The 15,584-nt window shown below is 40.9% G+C and overlaps 1 protein-coding gene across 4 annotated transcripts in view; it reads right to left on the bottom strand.

Moving 5' to 3' along the window:
* The window catches only part of CD109 (CD109 molecule), a 151,919-nt gene that overhangs the window by 117,880 nt on the left and 18,455 nt on the right, over window positions 1-15,584 (bottom strand). For 2 of the 4 annotated variants that reach the window (XM_073789352.1, XM_073789351.1), the window contains exon 2: window positions 2,667-2,839. The exons of 1 other annotated variant lie outside the window; for it this stretch is intronic. Coding sequence is in view for 1 of the 3 variants with exons in the window: in XM_019929296.3 (XP_019784855.2) it covers window positions 2,667-2,839; window positions 4,166-4,239 (247 nt within the window). In the remaining 2 variants the exon portion in view is untranslated. Of the gene's footprint in view, window positions 1-2,666; window positions 2,840-4,165; window positions 4,437-15,584 lie in introns of those variants that run through there. One more of the 4 variants, XM_019929296.3, reaches the window with a different exon arrangement.

Genomic DNA, 15,584 nt, shown 5'->3' with positions numbered 1-15,584 from the left:
GGAATGTAAACAAAATTTTTCCCACATCTGCCAAACAAATAAATGAACTTTTCCTTGAGGACAAGCCATACTTTTCTGCCTTTATTAAGGAAGGTATACGCTGCAATTCTAATGCTTTAGCTATTACTATTTCTGACACAAATTAAGCTAGAAATGCATTCTGGTTATGGTGAAACACCGCCCTGCCCCAGGAATTTCTAAGAACAGCAGGACTGCTAGAAACAGCCACTCAGAAACAATCCCCCTCCTTACCCAGCTCTGCTAGCAGGCAGACCTTTATTAAAACCAATCTTTCCTTGGCAGGACCTCTTGGAGTCCATCATAAGAAAATGATGAAATAATCAGACCTAAAATGTATTTCTTTGCTTGTGTTTATGTGGCAAGGAAAAAGTGAATCCTAGGAAGATCCAGACCCCACTAATTTAGAAAGTCCTCCTTTATCTACATATTGTTACACCTGGAGAAATCAGATAAAGCAAAGGATGTAAGGACAGGGAGGGAGAAATGTCTTGGTCCTTAAGTCCTAACTTTACAGGAAGCATCTGCTCTGAGAACAATGACCCACAGCCCCTGATAACAAAGTTAACATTCTCCTTTGAAAGAGGGAGAAGGGTTGCAATGGTATTTTCAATGAAACTGTATGTCAACTGCGTCCAAAACAGCCCCTGAAAGTAGTGCATTTTCTCTCTTTCTTTTTCAAAGATCCATTAAGCTCCCAGGATAGTGTCGTCCGACCCACTTCAGCCTTACCCAAAAGCATGACGAACTTTCCTCCCAGAGGAAAAATCTAAGAATAAAGTTTAAAACCAAGCCACAGTAACAAGCACCTCAGTGTTCGTACTATTTGCAGAAAAAAAGAAACAAGACTGACGAAGGAGACTGCAGAAAAGACAACAAAGGAGAAATTCTAGAATAAGCACACGCAAATGTCCGAGCAAAGCCCAAGTATTTATCAAGATCATCCTTGTTATTCTGGACCTTTGCATTGTAGTAAAACTGTCACACTAGTAGAGCCAAAATGATAATTCTTAATGAATAAATAATGAATGTGGAACTACCTTAAGTGTGGTCTGCTGTGACTTAGTATTTCAATATTTTCTTTAGCCATTATCACAAGACGAAGATTCATTCATTTTCAGAATAAATAGTTCAATAATAAAAGTAAGAGATCTGCCCCCATGTAAAAAGGAAATGATGCTTCCTGCATCTTCTTCAATAGTATTCCTATTTACAATATTAACAGCTACTGTTTATTGAGTGCCTAATAGGTACTAGATACTGATTTTAACTTTACAACTGCCCTGGGAAGTACATTATCCCCGTTTTATAGATGAGGAAATTGAAGCTCAGAGCATTTAAGTAACCTGCCCAAGATCACACAGCTAGTGCTAAGACTCAGTCTCAGATCTTAAGCGCTAACTTCATTGCTTCTCCAGGGAAACAAGGCCTCCCGCTTTCCTGACACTACTCCTGTGAAAGACAAAGTGGCCTGGCCCCTGCACACATCACCTCTTCCTGACTCCAAACTTACCCACCCAGTCAGTCAACTTCCCAACGGAGAAAGAACCTCCGATGTAGATAAACTTTGATTTTATCTCATTTCGTGATGGTGTTAATTTCTCTATGCTGGTAAAGGATAAACATTTACATAATGAGCTACTGTGGAATCTCATCCACCCTTCACTTTGTGCCCTTAAATGATTCTTTTAAAGGATAACTCAACATTATAGGAAGTTATGCCTCAATTGCTGGCCTCTGACTAAACATCTAAACATGCTTCTAGTTAACAGTGTTTACAGTTGGGTGGTAGGATTACAGGTAGGATTTTGGTTTATTCCCTTTACTTCCAGTATTTGCCAGGTTGCTTGCACTGAGTATACATTACTCTTTTAATTAGAAAAAATTAAATGTTCATTTTAATGTGAAAGAAAGTTTACCTATTTAACTATTTACCCCCCAAATTATTCTGCCCTTAGTATTGAAAAAGAAGACATTCACTGACCCAATTTAATCCTGGGCCTGGTTAGAACCCAAACTTAAAACAAGGTATGTGGGTTCTTTTACAAATGGCTCCGACTTCTTTTACATTGTTTTTCTTTTTTTTCCTGTAACTTAAAAAACTAAAAAATATTGCATAAAACTAGATTTTAACTTCTTCTTTTCCTACCCACAGGCCTACTGAGTAAAATCCTCTGCGTCCAATAAATATGGTCATACCTGGTTTGCATAAACCATACGTAAATATGGTTTTGTGCCAGCCTGTTAACTACGCCCATTTCCTCTTCTGGGCACACACTGTCCTACGTGCCCAGCCTCCTGTGCAGCTAAACGTGGCCATCAGAGGAGGGAGGAATGATATGAGCCACGTCCAGGCCTGGCCCATAAAGACCTCCCACAGGAGACACTCCACGCTCTTCCCCTTCAGATTGGAAGCCACGTACTGGTGACGACAGAGCCACAAAGGGGAAGGAACCTGGGCCTCACAATCTCTACCTGGAAGAGCATCCCAGGAACATCATTTTGGACTCCACATGAGTAAGAAATAAAAGGGTATCGTGTAAGCCACTGAAAATGGGGGGCTTCTCCACTACATCACATAGCACGTGGCTTTCTTAACATACTCCAATTATTACTGTAGATGAGTTAAGACTCTGCTGTTATCTTACCTTTTTCAAAGACTCCTTCTGCTTCCAGGACAGAGACGGCAAGGTTCGCGGCTATCTTGACCAGCTCCGCCTTCACAGTGACCTGTGAGGGGCTGTGTTCCAGAAGCTCCACCCCAATGGTCACATTTCCCCCAGGTCTGATGATCCCAGGGGCTGTCACCAGAAACTTGGGCCTAAAGAGTTCCCAACAACAAGGGAAAAACAAAGTTTCTTACCCTCACATCTCCATTCTTTTGAGATCCTCAAATTTCATAGGCTCCCTATACTGTGCCAGTTGCAACTGTTCCAATTAATATTGCCTCACTGCTCCATTTAGCAACTGCACTGAAATGCTATTGAAACAACAATAATCCCCATAAATCCATTTTTTATCCAGTTTTATTGAGATATAATTGATTTGACTTTCATGCATCATGAGATGATTATCACAATAAGTTTAGTGAACATTCAACATCTCATATAGATCCAAAATTAAAGAAATAGAAAAAATACATATTTTTCCTTGTGGTCAGAACTCTAAGGATTTACTCTCTTCATAACTTTCATATATAACATACAGCAGTGTTCATTATATTTATCATGTTTTATTGATACATTCCCATAAATCAATTTTAATGCGGTAATCCATGCACTGTTAGAGGACCGGCCTGTGTTATTATTTCCATTTTATAAACCACAAATAGCACAGGATGGCTTACGCTGGGACATGCAGAAGTTATTGGCAAAGTATCAATACTAGCCTCTAAACTTCTCCTTTACAGAAGGCATCATCCCAGCGTAATTTTTTGTTCTTGGCTTAAAGACACACACACACACACACACACATACACACACACACACACACAAACACACACACACACACACACACACACACACACACGGATTTTGCTTGTTTCTTATTGAAACCTTTATGTTTGGGCATCTACCCAAGAAAACATCATCTAATCAACACCACTGATTAAAATATACCATCTGAAATTAAACTATCAGTGCTGACATTTCCAGGTAGAGCAGAGCATAAAAATCGCTGAAACAGCACTTTCCCTGCCCAAGCTAGGGATTAGGGCTCAAGGGCAAAAACCTCTGGGGGGAAGCGAGGGAGTGCTTTCCACTACTTAGGTGTCTCACTCGTTATCTTCCCACGATGTCTGCACCTAAACCCATACTTCAGCTACCTCGGTCACACCTTGTCATTGCCAAAGTTGAGGCATCTTGTTTAGAAAAAAATATATATATATGTCTTTAAAAGAAGAAGGCACATTATTTGGGAGCTAAAAGTTGAGAAGAACGCAGACGCAACGTGGACTAAAAATAAAATGCTGTCTTTCGAAAGCAGTTACGGCCAGAGGCGCTTAAACAACCTCGCGGGTGGAGAGAGCAACTGTCCCGCGAAGAAACGAGGGGAAGCGATGCATGATCAAATCTCCAGGCCGGGGTCCGGCTGGGGATCGCCGCCGCCCCGCGCCCGCCGCCCCGCGCCCGCCGTCCCGCGCTCCTACCGGGGGGCGGCGGCCAGCGCCGCGCTCCACACGCAGAAGAGGCGGGCGGCGGTCCCGAGCCGCGGGCCCCGCATCTCGGCGGCGTCTGCCCGGCGACCGCGGGCTCCGGAGGAAATTCGCGGGCAGCGCGGGGTGTGGCCTTCCACCTCCTCCCGGATCTCCCCGACTCCAGGCTTAGCAGTTTGCACTGGGCGCGCCTGCGAGCGGAGCGAGGGCTCTACATTGAGCCGGGACGCGGCGGCTCCACCCCTCCCGCCGCATCGCAATGGCGCTGCTTGGCGCCCCGGGCCGCACCGCAAACCCCGGGCGGCAGCCCTGCTGCCCTGGCCACCCGGCTCCTCGGGCTGTTTATGCTAGCGCTGTACCGCCCGTGCCCGGGGTGCATGAACAGGCCCATCCTTGTACGGAGACGTTCATAGCAACTTTGTGAGGTGGAAAAAAATCAGTCATTGTCGTCCAGACGATGAGTCAGAATTTTAGAGAAACGGCAAACACGCACACACACACGCCAAACAGTGTATTTTCTGGTAGTTGTTCAATATGTACGAATGAATAGGCACAAGAGAAAAACTTCTTTCCCTTGAAACAAAAACTCACGTATATCGTTTACCTCTCCAGGAAAAACGTGGTTTCTCCGTTTAAAAAAAGAAAAGGAATGGGCTTCCCTGGTGGCGCAGTGGTTGAGAGTCTGCCTGCCGATGCAGGGGACACGTGTTCGTGCTCCCGTCCGCGAAGAGCCCACGTGCCGCGGAGCGGCTAGGCCCGTGAGCCACGGCCGCTGAGCCTGCGCGTCCGGAGCCTGTGCTCCGCAACGGGAGAGGCCGCAACAGTGAGAGGCCCGCGTACCGCAAAAAAAAAAAAAAAAAAAAAAAAAAGAATAAGAGGAAGAAAATTCTGGCACATGCGGAAGTTAGGTGTTGCTCCTCAGAACTCTGAGAAACAACTGTCGGGGGAGATGCTCTATACTGTGGGCTATCGCTAAGCACTTCTGCTACAGAAGATATTCATTAGCACTGTGAAGCCTGGAGCAATTTGTGTAAACACGTTAGAATTCGGGTGGCTCTCCTATGCTTAGGAAGACCAGTGGCCCAGGGTGCCCAGCAGTTGCTGAGCTCCAGCTCCTGCGTCCTGGCTTGTCTGTAGCTCCTTCCCCACTGCTTGGTGCTGTCACCATGTTCAGATGACTCAGGTTTCACCATGGCTACACCATAAAAGCAGGGAACTGCCAGCAACTGTTGGAAAACAGGCACATTCAGTCCCTAACAACTTAAAGTTTCTAATTCATGGAGAAAAGTTTTGGATGGTCACATTTTAATACGGGACAAAATGCAAAAAGAAAAGAGGTCAGCCAAGGGTGTCTCCTCACAAAGCTATGTGCTAAATAAGGGGGAAAGCAGCACCTAGACCAACTGTGGTTTTGGAGTGCAGGAACTCGCTTTCCTCCCTTTCCTGTTCCACCCTTTTTCACCCTCCTGAACAGCTAGCAGACGTCCCTATGTCCTCTTGTCTCCTCCGCACTCCTATCTTTAGTGGCCGACTTCCTGTGCAGGCAGGGCTTGGGTAAAGTGAAAAGGGTCCAAGTGGGTCTTTGGGTACACATCCTGTGTCCCTGACACAGCTGTTACTGCCTGTCTGGTCTCCTCACCTCTGTTGTTCAGGATCAAGTGTGGGCTCTGTCAAAGTCTAAATCAGTGCTTCTCCAACTCTAATGCGTATGAGAATCACAGTGAAATGCAGATGCTGATTCAGCAGGTCCGGGATAGGGACTGAAATTCTGCCTCATTTCAACATACTGTGGGCCACAGAGGGTCTACAGGTAAACTCTCCCTTTGATGAGAAAAGGAAGTTGGAAACCTGGAGAAAATTCTTTCCAAGCTTCACTTCGTAAGATGGATCAATAAATTCAGGTTTATTCTAGAGGCAGGAAAATGTAAAAAGCACTCCAAAAGATTAGTTGATAATGTTGCATTCCAAGAAGTCTTCTAGAAAGGTTTAGAACCACCTAGTTGTTTCGTAAAATGACATCTGTGCAGATTTTAAATTGATGCAGCCTCCCCGTTTATGCCTTCCTTCTCACAATACACAAGAAAAACTTAACCATGTAGATTTGCACAGAGATGAGGCACAGAGTAGCCACTCAGTAAAACTGCTTAAAAGGATTAATAAAAAATCTTCTGGGCTTCCCTGGTGGCGCAGTGGTTCAGAGTCCTCCTGCTGATGCAGGGGACACGGGTTCGTGCCCCGGTCCGGGAGGATCCCACATGCCGCGGAGCGGCTGGGCCCGTGAGCCATGGCCGCTGAGCCTGCGCGTCCGGAGTCTGTGCTCCGCAACGGGAGAGGCCACAACAGTGAGAGGCCCGCATACCGCAAAAAAAAAAAAATCTTCTTCCTAGATTTTTTTTTTTAAGTAAGAAAAACTTAAAGTTGTCTGATAGTAACAATAAGAGATGGGGTTAAATAAATTATGGTATGCCTATGCAACAGAATACTGTGAAGCAATTTAAAATTACGTTCTTGAATTGGAGACTTTATTATTTTGTTTGTTTTGGAGACTATTTAATTATCTAAAGATAAATATTCCTGATGCTGTTGGGAGGAGTCTTTTATAAAACAGAATTTAAATGATTCCATTTTTATAAAAATAAATTGTGTTTATGTATACATATACATCATAGATATATGCATTGAAGGAAAACTGGAAGGGTATTCAGCAAAATGTTATCAGTATGCAGGTAATTACCTGGATTTGTCAAGTTTTCTACAATGAACATATATATAATAATTTTTCTTTTAAAAAGAAAACAATAAAAATGATATTGCTTTAGCAAGTAGTCTTTAAGGGAGCATCTTAGAAACTCTTTGGAATAAAATTCATGAGTTTTGATACAAAAAAATTATATATGTTCCCCCTATGAAAACTGAATGGCCTTTGGCATAAGAACCCTACACTGTTCCCGTGTCCCTTCTGGACATGTCTTAGGGTGTGGTTCATTGAGAAAAGAGGAATCTGTAGGAGATAGATCCTATGCGATTGTGGGAGCAGCCATTGACTCTGCACCTAGCGTTGAGTCTAAGTCACTCTAAGACAGCCAGGGCAGAAAAGCTACATGTGGACCAGAACAAGGAAGCATGAGGGCAAGAGACATGGAACCCATGTCTCTATTAACACCTCCAAGTCGGACGTCATGGGCAACCTGCAGGAGAAGCCGGCTGCATATGCACTTGGCCCAGCATTCAGAAAAGCTCAAGGACGAGATCCCCTGAGAACTGGAGGGGCTACGAGACCCACTGCCGCCCCACACCCACAAGTCAACTGACACAGCAGCAGAAATCTGGGCTAGTGGCCAACGCCTAGAGCCCTGCACTGACCTTCAGAGAGTGAAAAATATGACTTCGGTTTCACTGCTGGCTTCCAAATTCATATAAAGTATCTCTTATGGCCAACACTAACTCATAACTATACAGGGAGGGGAGTTCTAGGAAATTTAGCTTCATCTTAGATAAGTCGGCACAGTACAAAGCTACCAAAGTCCATGCGTCATCAACTAGGCCTCTGTATATACCCCTTTTAACCATACTCAACGTCAACAAAAAACAGAAAAATCATGCTTTCCCCAACATGAGGCAATTATCCCTCATCTAACGGAAAACAAACTTACCCAGTCTGCAAAAGAGTATATAAAATCCCTCAAGTATCTTTGAACGTTATTCGTGCCTCTTTTCCACCCTCTGTTCTCAGATCAGTGAGGCTGGTTTTGGGAGAAGCATTGAGAGAAACATTACTTGCTGATTTAGAGCACAGTCCGTATCCTCAAGTCTGTTGTTTGATTTTTTACACATTCAAACTGTATAAAATTTCAGAAATATTATGTATGAAATGAACATCTACTTAAATTTATCATCTATTTGACACCTATTTAGACAGAGTCCTGCACAGAACACCAGAATCTTTTTTACCCAGAACAGAGGAGGAAACCCCTGTCCACTGGAAGACAAGGAATGATACTGAAATTAACTAGGAATAATAATAACAAGGCTTGTCCTTAACTTTCTGTATGAGTGTCCAAAATTTAAAATTAGAATTCTCTGTCCAACCAAATTATCAAACAAGAATGACAATAGAATTAAAATGTTTTCAGAAATGGAATGGCTCAGAAACTTTGCCTTCAACAAACTCTTTTTAGGAAGTTACTTTTGGAGGACGTATTTAGCAAACAAACGAAATAATCCAAGAAAAAGGAAGACATGAGATTCAGGAAAAAGTATATATAACCCCAGAGAGCAATGAAGACAGAAGTTCCAACAGGAAGAATTCCAGGAATAAGGCCTCAAGGGGAAAAAAGGACCTTAGTAGAAAAGATAAATGTAATGGAAAACTGGGGGAGAAAATTGAGACTATGGTAATATAAAATTGTGTAATGAAGGGAAGGAAATTTAGAAACTCTAGAGAAAAGAAAAATAAATAGATAAAAAAAGGGACTTCCTTGGTGGTGCAGTGATTAAGAATCCGCCTGCCAATGTTCCAACAGGGAGAATTCCAGGAATAAGGCCTCAAAGGGAAAAAAGGACCTTAGTAGAAAAGATAAATGTAATGGAAAACTGGGGGAGAAAATTGAGACTATGGTAATATAAAATTGTGTAATGAAGGGAAGGAAATTTAGAAACTCTAGAGAAAAGAAAAATAAATAGATAAAAAAAGGGACTTCCTTGGTGGTGCAGTGGTTAAGAATCCGCCTGCCAATGCAGGGGACATGGGTTCGAGCTCTGGTCCGGGAAGATCCCACATGCTGCAGGGCAACTGAGCCCATGCGTCACAACTACTGAGCCTGGGCTCTAGAGCCCGCAAGCCACAACTACTGAGCCTGCGCTCTAGAGCCTGTGACCCACAACTACTGAGCTCGTGCGCCACAACTACTGAAGCCCGTGCGCCTAGAGCCCGTGCTACACAACAAGAGAAGCCACCGCAATGAGAAGCCCACGCACCACAACGAAGAGTAGCCCCCGCTCGCCACAACTAGAAAAAGCCTGTGGACAGCAACGAAGACCCAACGCAGCCAACAGTAAATAAATGAACAAATATTTTTTTAAAATAGATAAAAATGGAAGTGTAACCATAATTCATTAGTTGGCTCTGTAGTGAACAATAATTATATAATGTTGACGTAAGCATGGTTTACTTATTTATAACTGATAGAATCAATCTCGTTAAAGGGAAAGTATTCAACTCTATCCTGTCTTTCCTACATGAACTGTATCACTGGTAAGCAAATAGTAGGTACGGGGAAAGTTCTCTTTTTGGAAGTTTTCCAGCTAGTAAAATGTAAAATAAATGTTAGAATCAGAATAGCACCATATCACAACCCTTGGTGAATTAATAGATCTAGACCAGTGCTGTCCAATAGAACTTTCTGTAAGGATGGAAGTGTTCCATATCCACCCTGATACAGTAGCCATGGGCAACATGAGGCTGTTGAGTACTGGACATGTGGTCAGTACATCCAAGACACTGAATTTGTTATTATTTCATTTGAATTAACTTAAATTTAAATAGCAACATGTGACTACCATATTGGATTATGCAGACCGAAACAATGATCATAAAGGACTGCTAGGAAACATACAGATACTCTAAGTCTCCTTAGAGAAGAACCCAGAACCACCTAAAAGACTGAACCTGAATCTGATTCAAATTTGCAAGGAGGGCCTCCCTGGTGGCGCAGTGGTTGAGAGCCCGCCTGCCGATGCAGGGGACACGGGTTTGTGCCCCGGTCTGGGAAGATCCCACATGCCGCGGAGCGCGTCCGGAACCTGTGCTCCGCAACAGGAGAGGCCACAACAGTGAGAGGCCCACATACTGCAAAATAAAAAATTAAAAAAATAAAAAAATTTGCAAGGAAATACAGTATAGGAAAAAAAATAAAAGGACAAAAAAATTGCAAGGAAATTAATAAATGCATATTAAATACCACAGGGATGTATTAGCAAAATCTAGACTGTGGAATACTTTATCAAACAATCGAATGTCTTCAACAACTAAATTGCAAGGAAAAATAAAGAGAATTGAAAGAAACTACAGGTATTTTTTCTTTAAATTGGGTTATAATTGCTTTACAATGTTGTGTTAGTTTCTGCTGTACAACGAAGTGAATCAGCTATATGTACACATATATCCCCTCACTCTTGGACCTCCGTCCCACCACACCCCCCACCCCACCCATCTAGGTCATCACAGAGGACCAAGCTGAGCTCCCTGTGCTATACAGCTGGTCCCCACTAGATATCAATTTTACACATGGAAGTGTATATGTGTCAATCCTGATCTCCCAATTCATCCCAACCTCCCTTCAACCCCAGTATCTACACATCCATTTTCTACATCTCCATCTCTATTCCTGCCTTGCAAAAAGGTTCATCTCCACCATTTTTCTAGATTTCACATATATGCGCTAATATATGATATTTGTTTTCTTCTTTCTGACCTACTTCACTATGTATGAGAGACTCTGGGTCCACCCACATTTCTACAAATAACCCAATTTCTTTCCTTTTTATGGCTGAGTAATATTCCATTGTACATATGTGCCACATCTTCTTTATCCATTCATCTGTCGATGGACATTGAGGTCATTTCCATAACCTGGCTGTTGTAAATAGAGCTGCAATGAACATTGTAGTACATGTGTCTTTTTGAATTATGGTTTTCTCAGGGTATATGCCCACTAGTGGGATTGCTGGGTCATATGGTTGTTCTATTTTTAGTTTTTTAAGGAGACTCCATACTGTTCTCCACAGTGGCTGTATCAGTTTACATTCCCACAAACAGTGCAAGAGTGTTCCCTTAGCCCCACACCCTCTCCAGCTTTATTGTTTCTAGATTTTGTGATAATGGCCATTCTGACCAGTGTGAAATGATACCTCATTGTAGTTTTGATTTGCATTTCTCCAATAATTAGTGATGTTGAGCATCTTTTCATGTGCCTCTTGACCATATGTATGTCTTCTTTGGAGAAATGTCTATTTAGGTCTTCTGCCCATTTTTGGGTTGGGTTGTTTGTTTTTTGGATATTGGGCTACCTGAGCTGCTTGTATATTTTAGAGATTAATCCTTTGTCAGTTGCTTTGCTTTGTCAGTTTGCAAATATTTTCTCCCTTTCTGACGGTTTTCTTTTCATCTTGTTTATGGTTTCCTTTGCTGTGCAAAAGCTTTTAAGTTTCATTAGGTCCCATTTGTTTATTTTTGTTTTTATTTCCATTACTCTAGGAGGTGGGTCAAAAAGGATCTTGCTGAAATTTATGTCATAGTGTGTTCTGCCTGTGTTTTCCTCTAAGAGTTTTATACTGTCTAGCCTTACATTTAGGTCTTTAATCCATTTTGAGTTTATTTTTTGTGTATGGTGTAAGGGAGTGTTCTAATTTCATTCTTTTACACGTAGCTATACAGTTTTCCCAGCACCACTTATTGAAGAGACAGTCTTTTCTCCATTTTATATTCTTGCCTCCTTTTTCATAGATTAGATGACCATAGATGTGTGGGTTTATCTCTGGGCTTTCTATCCTGTTCCGTTGATCTATATTTCTGTGTTAGTGCCGGTACCATACAATCTTGATTACTGTAGCTTTGTAGTACAGTATGAAGTCTGGGAGCCAGATTCCTCCAGCTCCATTTTTTCTTTCTCAAGATTGCTTTTGCTATTTGGGCTATTTTGTGTTTCCATACAAATTATAAAATTTTTGTTCTAATTCTGTGAAAAATGGCATTGGTAATTTGATAGGGATTGCGTTGAATCTGTAGATTGCTTTGGGTAGTATAATCATTTTCACAATATTTATTCTTCCAATCCAACAACACAGTATATCTCTCCATCTGATTGTGTCATCTTTGATTTCTTTCATGAGTGTTTTATAATTTTCTGAGTACAGGTCTTTTGCCTCCTTAAGTAGGTTTATTCCTAGGTATTTTATTCTTTTTGTTGCAATTGTAAATGGTGTTTCCTTAATTTCTGTTTCTGATCTTTTGTTGTTAGTGTATAGGAATGCAAGAGATTTCTGTGCATTAATTTTGAATCCTGCAACTTTACCAGATTCATAGATTAGCTCTAGTAGTTTTCTGGTGGCATCTTTAAGATTTTCTACAAATAGTATCATGTCATCAGCAAACAGTTATGGTTTTACTTCTTCTTTTCCAATTTGTATTCCTTTTATTTCTTTTTCTTCTCTGCTTGCCGTGGCTAGGACTTCCAGAGCTATGTTGAATAATAGTGGAGAGAATGGACATCCTTGTCTGGTTCCTGATCTTAGAGGAAATGCGTTCAGTTTTTCACCATTGAAAATGATGTTAGCTGTTGGTCTGTCATATAAGGCCTTTATTTTGTTGAGGTAGGTTCCTTCTATGCCCACTTTCTGGAGAGGTTTTATCATAAATGGGTGTTGACTTTTGTCAAACTCTTTTTCTGCATCTTTTCAGATGATCATATGGATTTTATTCTTTAGTTTGTTAATATGGTGAATCACATTGATTGACTTGTGTATATACTGGGATAAATCCCACTTGATCATGGTGTATGATCCTTTTAATATGTTGTTGGATTCTGTTTGCTAGTATTTTGTTGAGGATTTTTGCATCTATATTTATCAATGATATTGGTCTGTAATTTTCTTTTGGGGGGATATCTTTGTCTGGTTTTGGTATCAGGGTGATGGTGGCCTCATAGAACAAGTTTGGGAGTGTTCCTCGATCTGCAGTTTTTTGGAAGAGTTTGAGAAGGGTAGGTGTTAGCATTTCTCTAAATGTTTGATAGAATTTGCCTGTGAAGCCATCTGGTCCTGGACTTTTGTTTGTTGGAAGATTTTTAATTACAGTTTCAATTTCATTATTTGTGGTTTGTCTGTTCATATTTTCTATTTCTTCCTGGTTCAATTTGCCCATTTCTTCCAGGTTGTCCATTTTATTAGCATATAGTTGTTTGTAGTAGTCTCTTATGATCCTTTGTATTTCTGTGGTGATGGTTGTAATTTCTCCTTTTTCATTTCTAATTTTATTGATTTGAATCCTCTCCATTTTTTCTTGATGAATCTGGCTAAAGGTTTATCAATTTTCTTTATCTTCTCAAAGAACTAACTTTTAATTGTATTGATCTTTGCTATTGTTTTCTTCATTTCTATTTCATTTATTTCTGTTCTGATCTTTATGACTTCTTTTCTTCCACTAACTTTGGGTTTCCATTGTTGTTCTTCTTCTTCTTTCTCTAGTTGCTTTAGGTATAATGTTAGATTGTTTAAGATTTTTCTTGTTTCTTGAGGTGAGATTGAATTGCTATAAACTTCCCTCTTAGAACTGCTTTTGCTGTGTCTCATAGGTTTTGGGTTGTTGTGTTTTCACTGTCATTTGTTTCTATGTATTTCTTTATTTCCTGTTTGATTTCTTGAGTGATTTCTTGGTTATTTAGTAGTGCACTGTTTAGCATCCATGTGTTTGTGTTTTTTACAGTTTTTTTTCCTGTAATGGATTTCTAATCTCATAGTGTTGTTGTTGGAAAAGTTGCTTGATATGATTTCAATTTTCTTAAATTTTCCAAGGCTTGATTTGTGACCCAGGATGTGATCTATCCAGGAGAATGTTCCGTGTGCACTTGAGAAAAAAAGTGTATTCTGCTGCTTTCAGGTGGAATGTCCTATAAATATCAATTAAGTCTACCTGGTCTATTGTGTCATTTAAAGCTTGTGTTTCCATATTTATTTTCTGTCTGGATGATCTGTCCATTGGTGTAAGTGGGATGTTAAAGTCCCCCACTATTATTGTATTACTGTCAATTTCCCCTTTTATGGCTGTTAGCATTTGCCTTATGTATTGAGGTGCTCCCATATTGGGTGCATAAATATTTATAATTGTTATTTCTTCTTCTTGGATTGATCCCTTGATCATTATGCAGTGTTCTTCCTTGTCTCTTGTGACATTCTTTATTTTAAAGTCTGTTTTATCTGATATGACTATTGCTACTCCAGATTTCTTATGATTTCCATTTGCATGGAACATCTTTTTCCACCCCCTCACTTTCAGTCTGTATGTGTCCCTAGGTCTGAAGTGGGTCTCTTGTAGACAGCATATATACAGGTCCTGTTTTTGTATCCATTCAGCCAGTCTGTGTCTTTTGGTTGGAGCATTTAATCTATTTACATTCAAGTTGATTATCAATATGTATGTTCCTGTTACCATTGTCTTAATTGTTTTGGGTTTGTTTTGTGGGTCTTTTTCTTCTCTCGTGTTTCCCACTGAGAGAAGTTCCTTTAGCATTTGTTGTAATGCTGGTTTGTGGTGCTGAATTCTCATATCTTTTGCTTGTCTGTAAAGCTTTTGATTTCTCCGTCAAATCTGAATGAGATCCTTGCTGGGTATAGTAATCCTGGTGGTAGGTTTTTCCCTTTCATCATTTTAAATATATCCTACCACTCCCTTCTAGCCTGCAGAGTTTTGCTGAAAAATCAGCTGATAACCTTATGGGGATTCCGCTGTGTGTTATTTTTTGCTTTTCCCTTGCTGCTTTTAATATTTTTTCTTTGAATTTAATTTTTGTTAGTTTGGTTAATATGTGTCTCAGCATGTTTCTCCTTGGGTTTATCCCGTATGGGACTTTCTGTGCTTCCTGGACTTGGGTGGCTATTGCCTTTCCCATGTTAGAGAAGTTTTCGACCATAATCTCTTCAAATGTTTTCTCAGACCCTTTTTGTTTCTCTTCTTCCTCTGGGACCCCTATAATTTGAATGTTGGCTCATTTAATGTTGTCCCAGAGGTCTCTGACACAGTCCTCATTTATTTTCATTCCTTTTTCTTTATTCTGTTCCACGGCAGTGAATTCCACCATTCTGTCTTCCAGGTCACTTATCTGTTCTTCTGCCTTAGTTATTCTGCTACTGATTCCTTCTACTGTATTTTTCATTTCAGTTATTGTGTTGTTCATCACTGGTTGTTTGTTCTTTAGTTCTTCTGGGTCTTTGTTAAACATTTCTTGTATTTTCTCAATCTGTGCCTCCATTTGATTTCCGAGATTTTTGATCATCTTTACTATCATTACTCTGAATTCTTTTTCTGGTAGGTTGCATAGTTCCTCTTCATTTATTTAGTCCTTTTGGTTTTTACCTTGCTCCTTCATCTCTACCATATATTTTGTCATCTAATTTTTTTTGATGGGTGGAGTTGTGTTCCTGTCTCACTGCTTGTTTGGCCGAAGGCGTCCAGCACTAGAATTTGCAGGCAGTTGGGTGGAGTCGGGTCTTGATGCAGAGACGAGGAGAGCTCACACATTAATATTCCCTGGGGCCTGAAGTTCTCTGCTAGTCCAGTGGCTTGGACTAGGCGTTCCCACCACAGGAGCTCAGGCCTCATCCCCAGCCTTTCTTTCTTTTCCTTTGTGCTTAGTGTAGT

The sequence above is a fragment of the Tursiops truncatus genome, chromosome 12, assembly GCF_011762595.2.
Source record: "Tursiops truncatus isolate mTurTru1 chromosome 12, mTurTru1.mat.Y, whole genome shotgun sequence".
Lineage (NCBI taxonomy): Eukaryota > Metazoa > Chordata > Mammalia > Artiodactyla > Delphinidae > Tursiops > Tursiops truncatus.
This window is presented reverse-complemented; position numbering and strand designations above follow the sequence as displayed.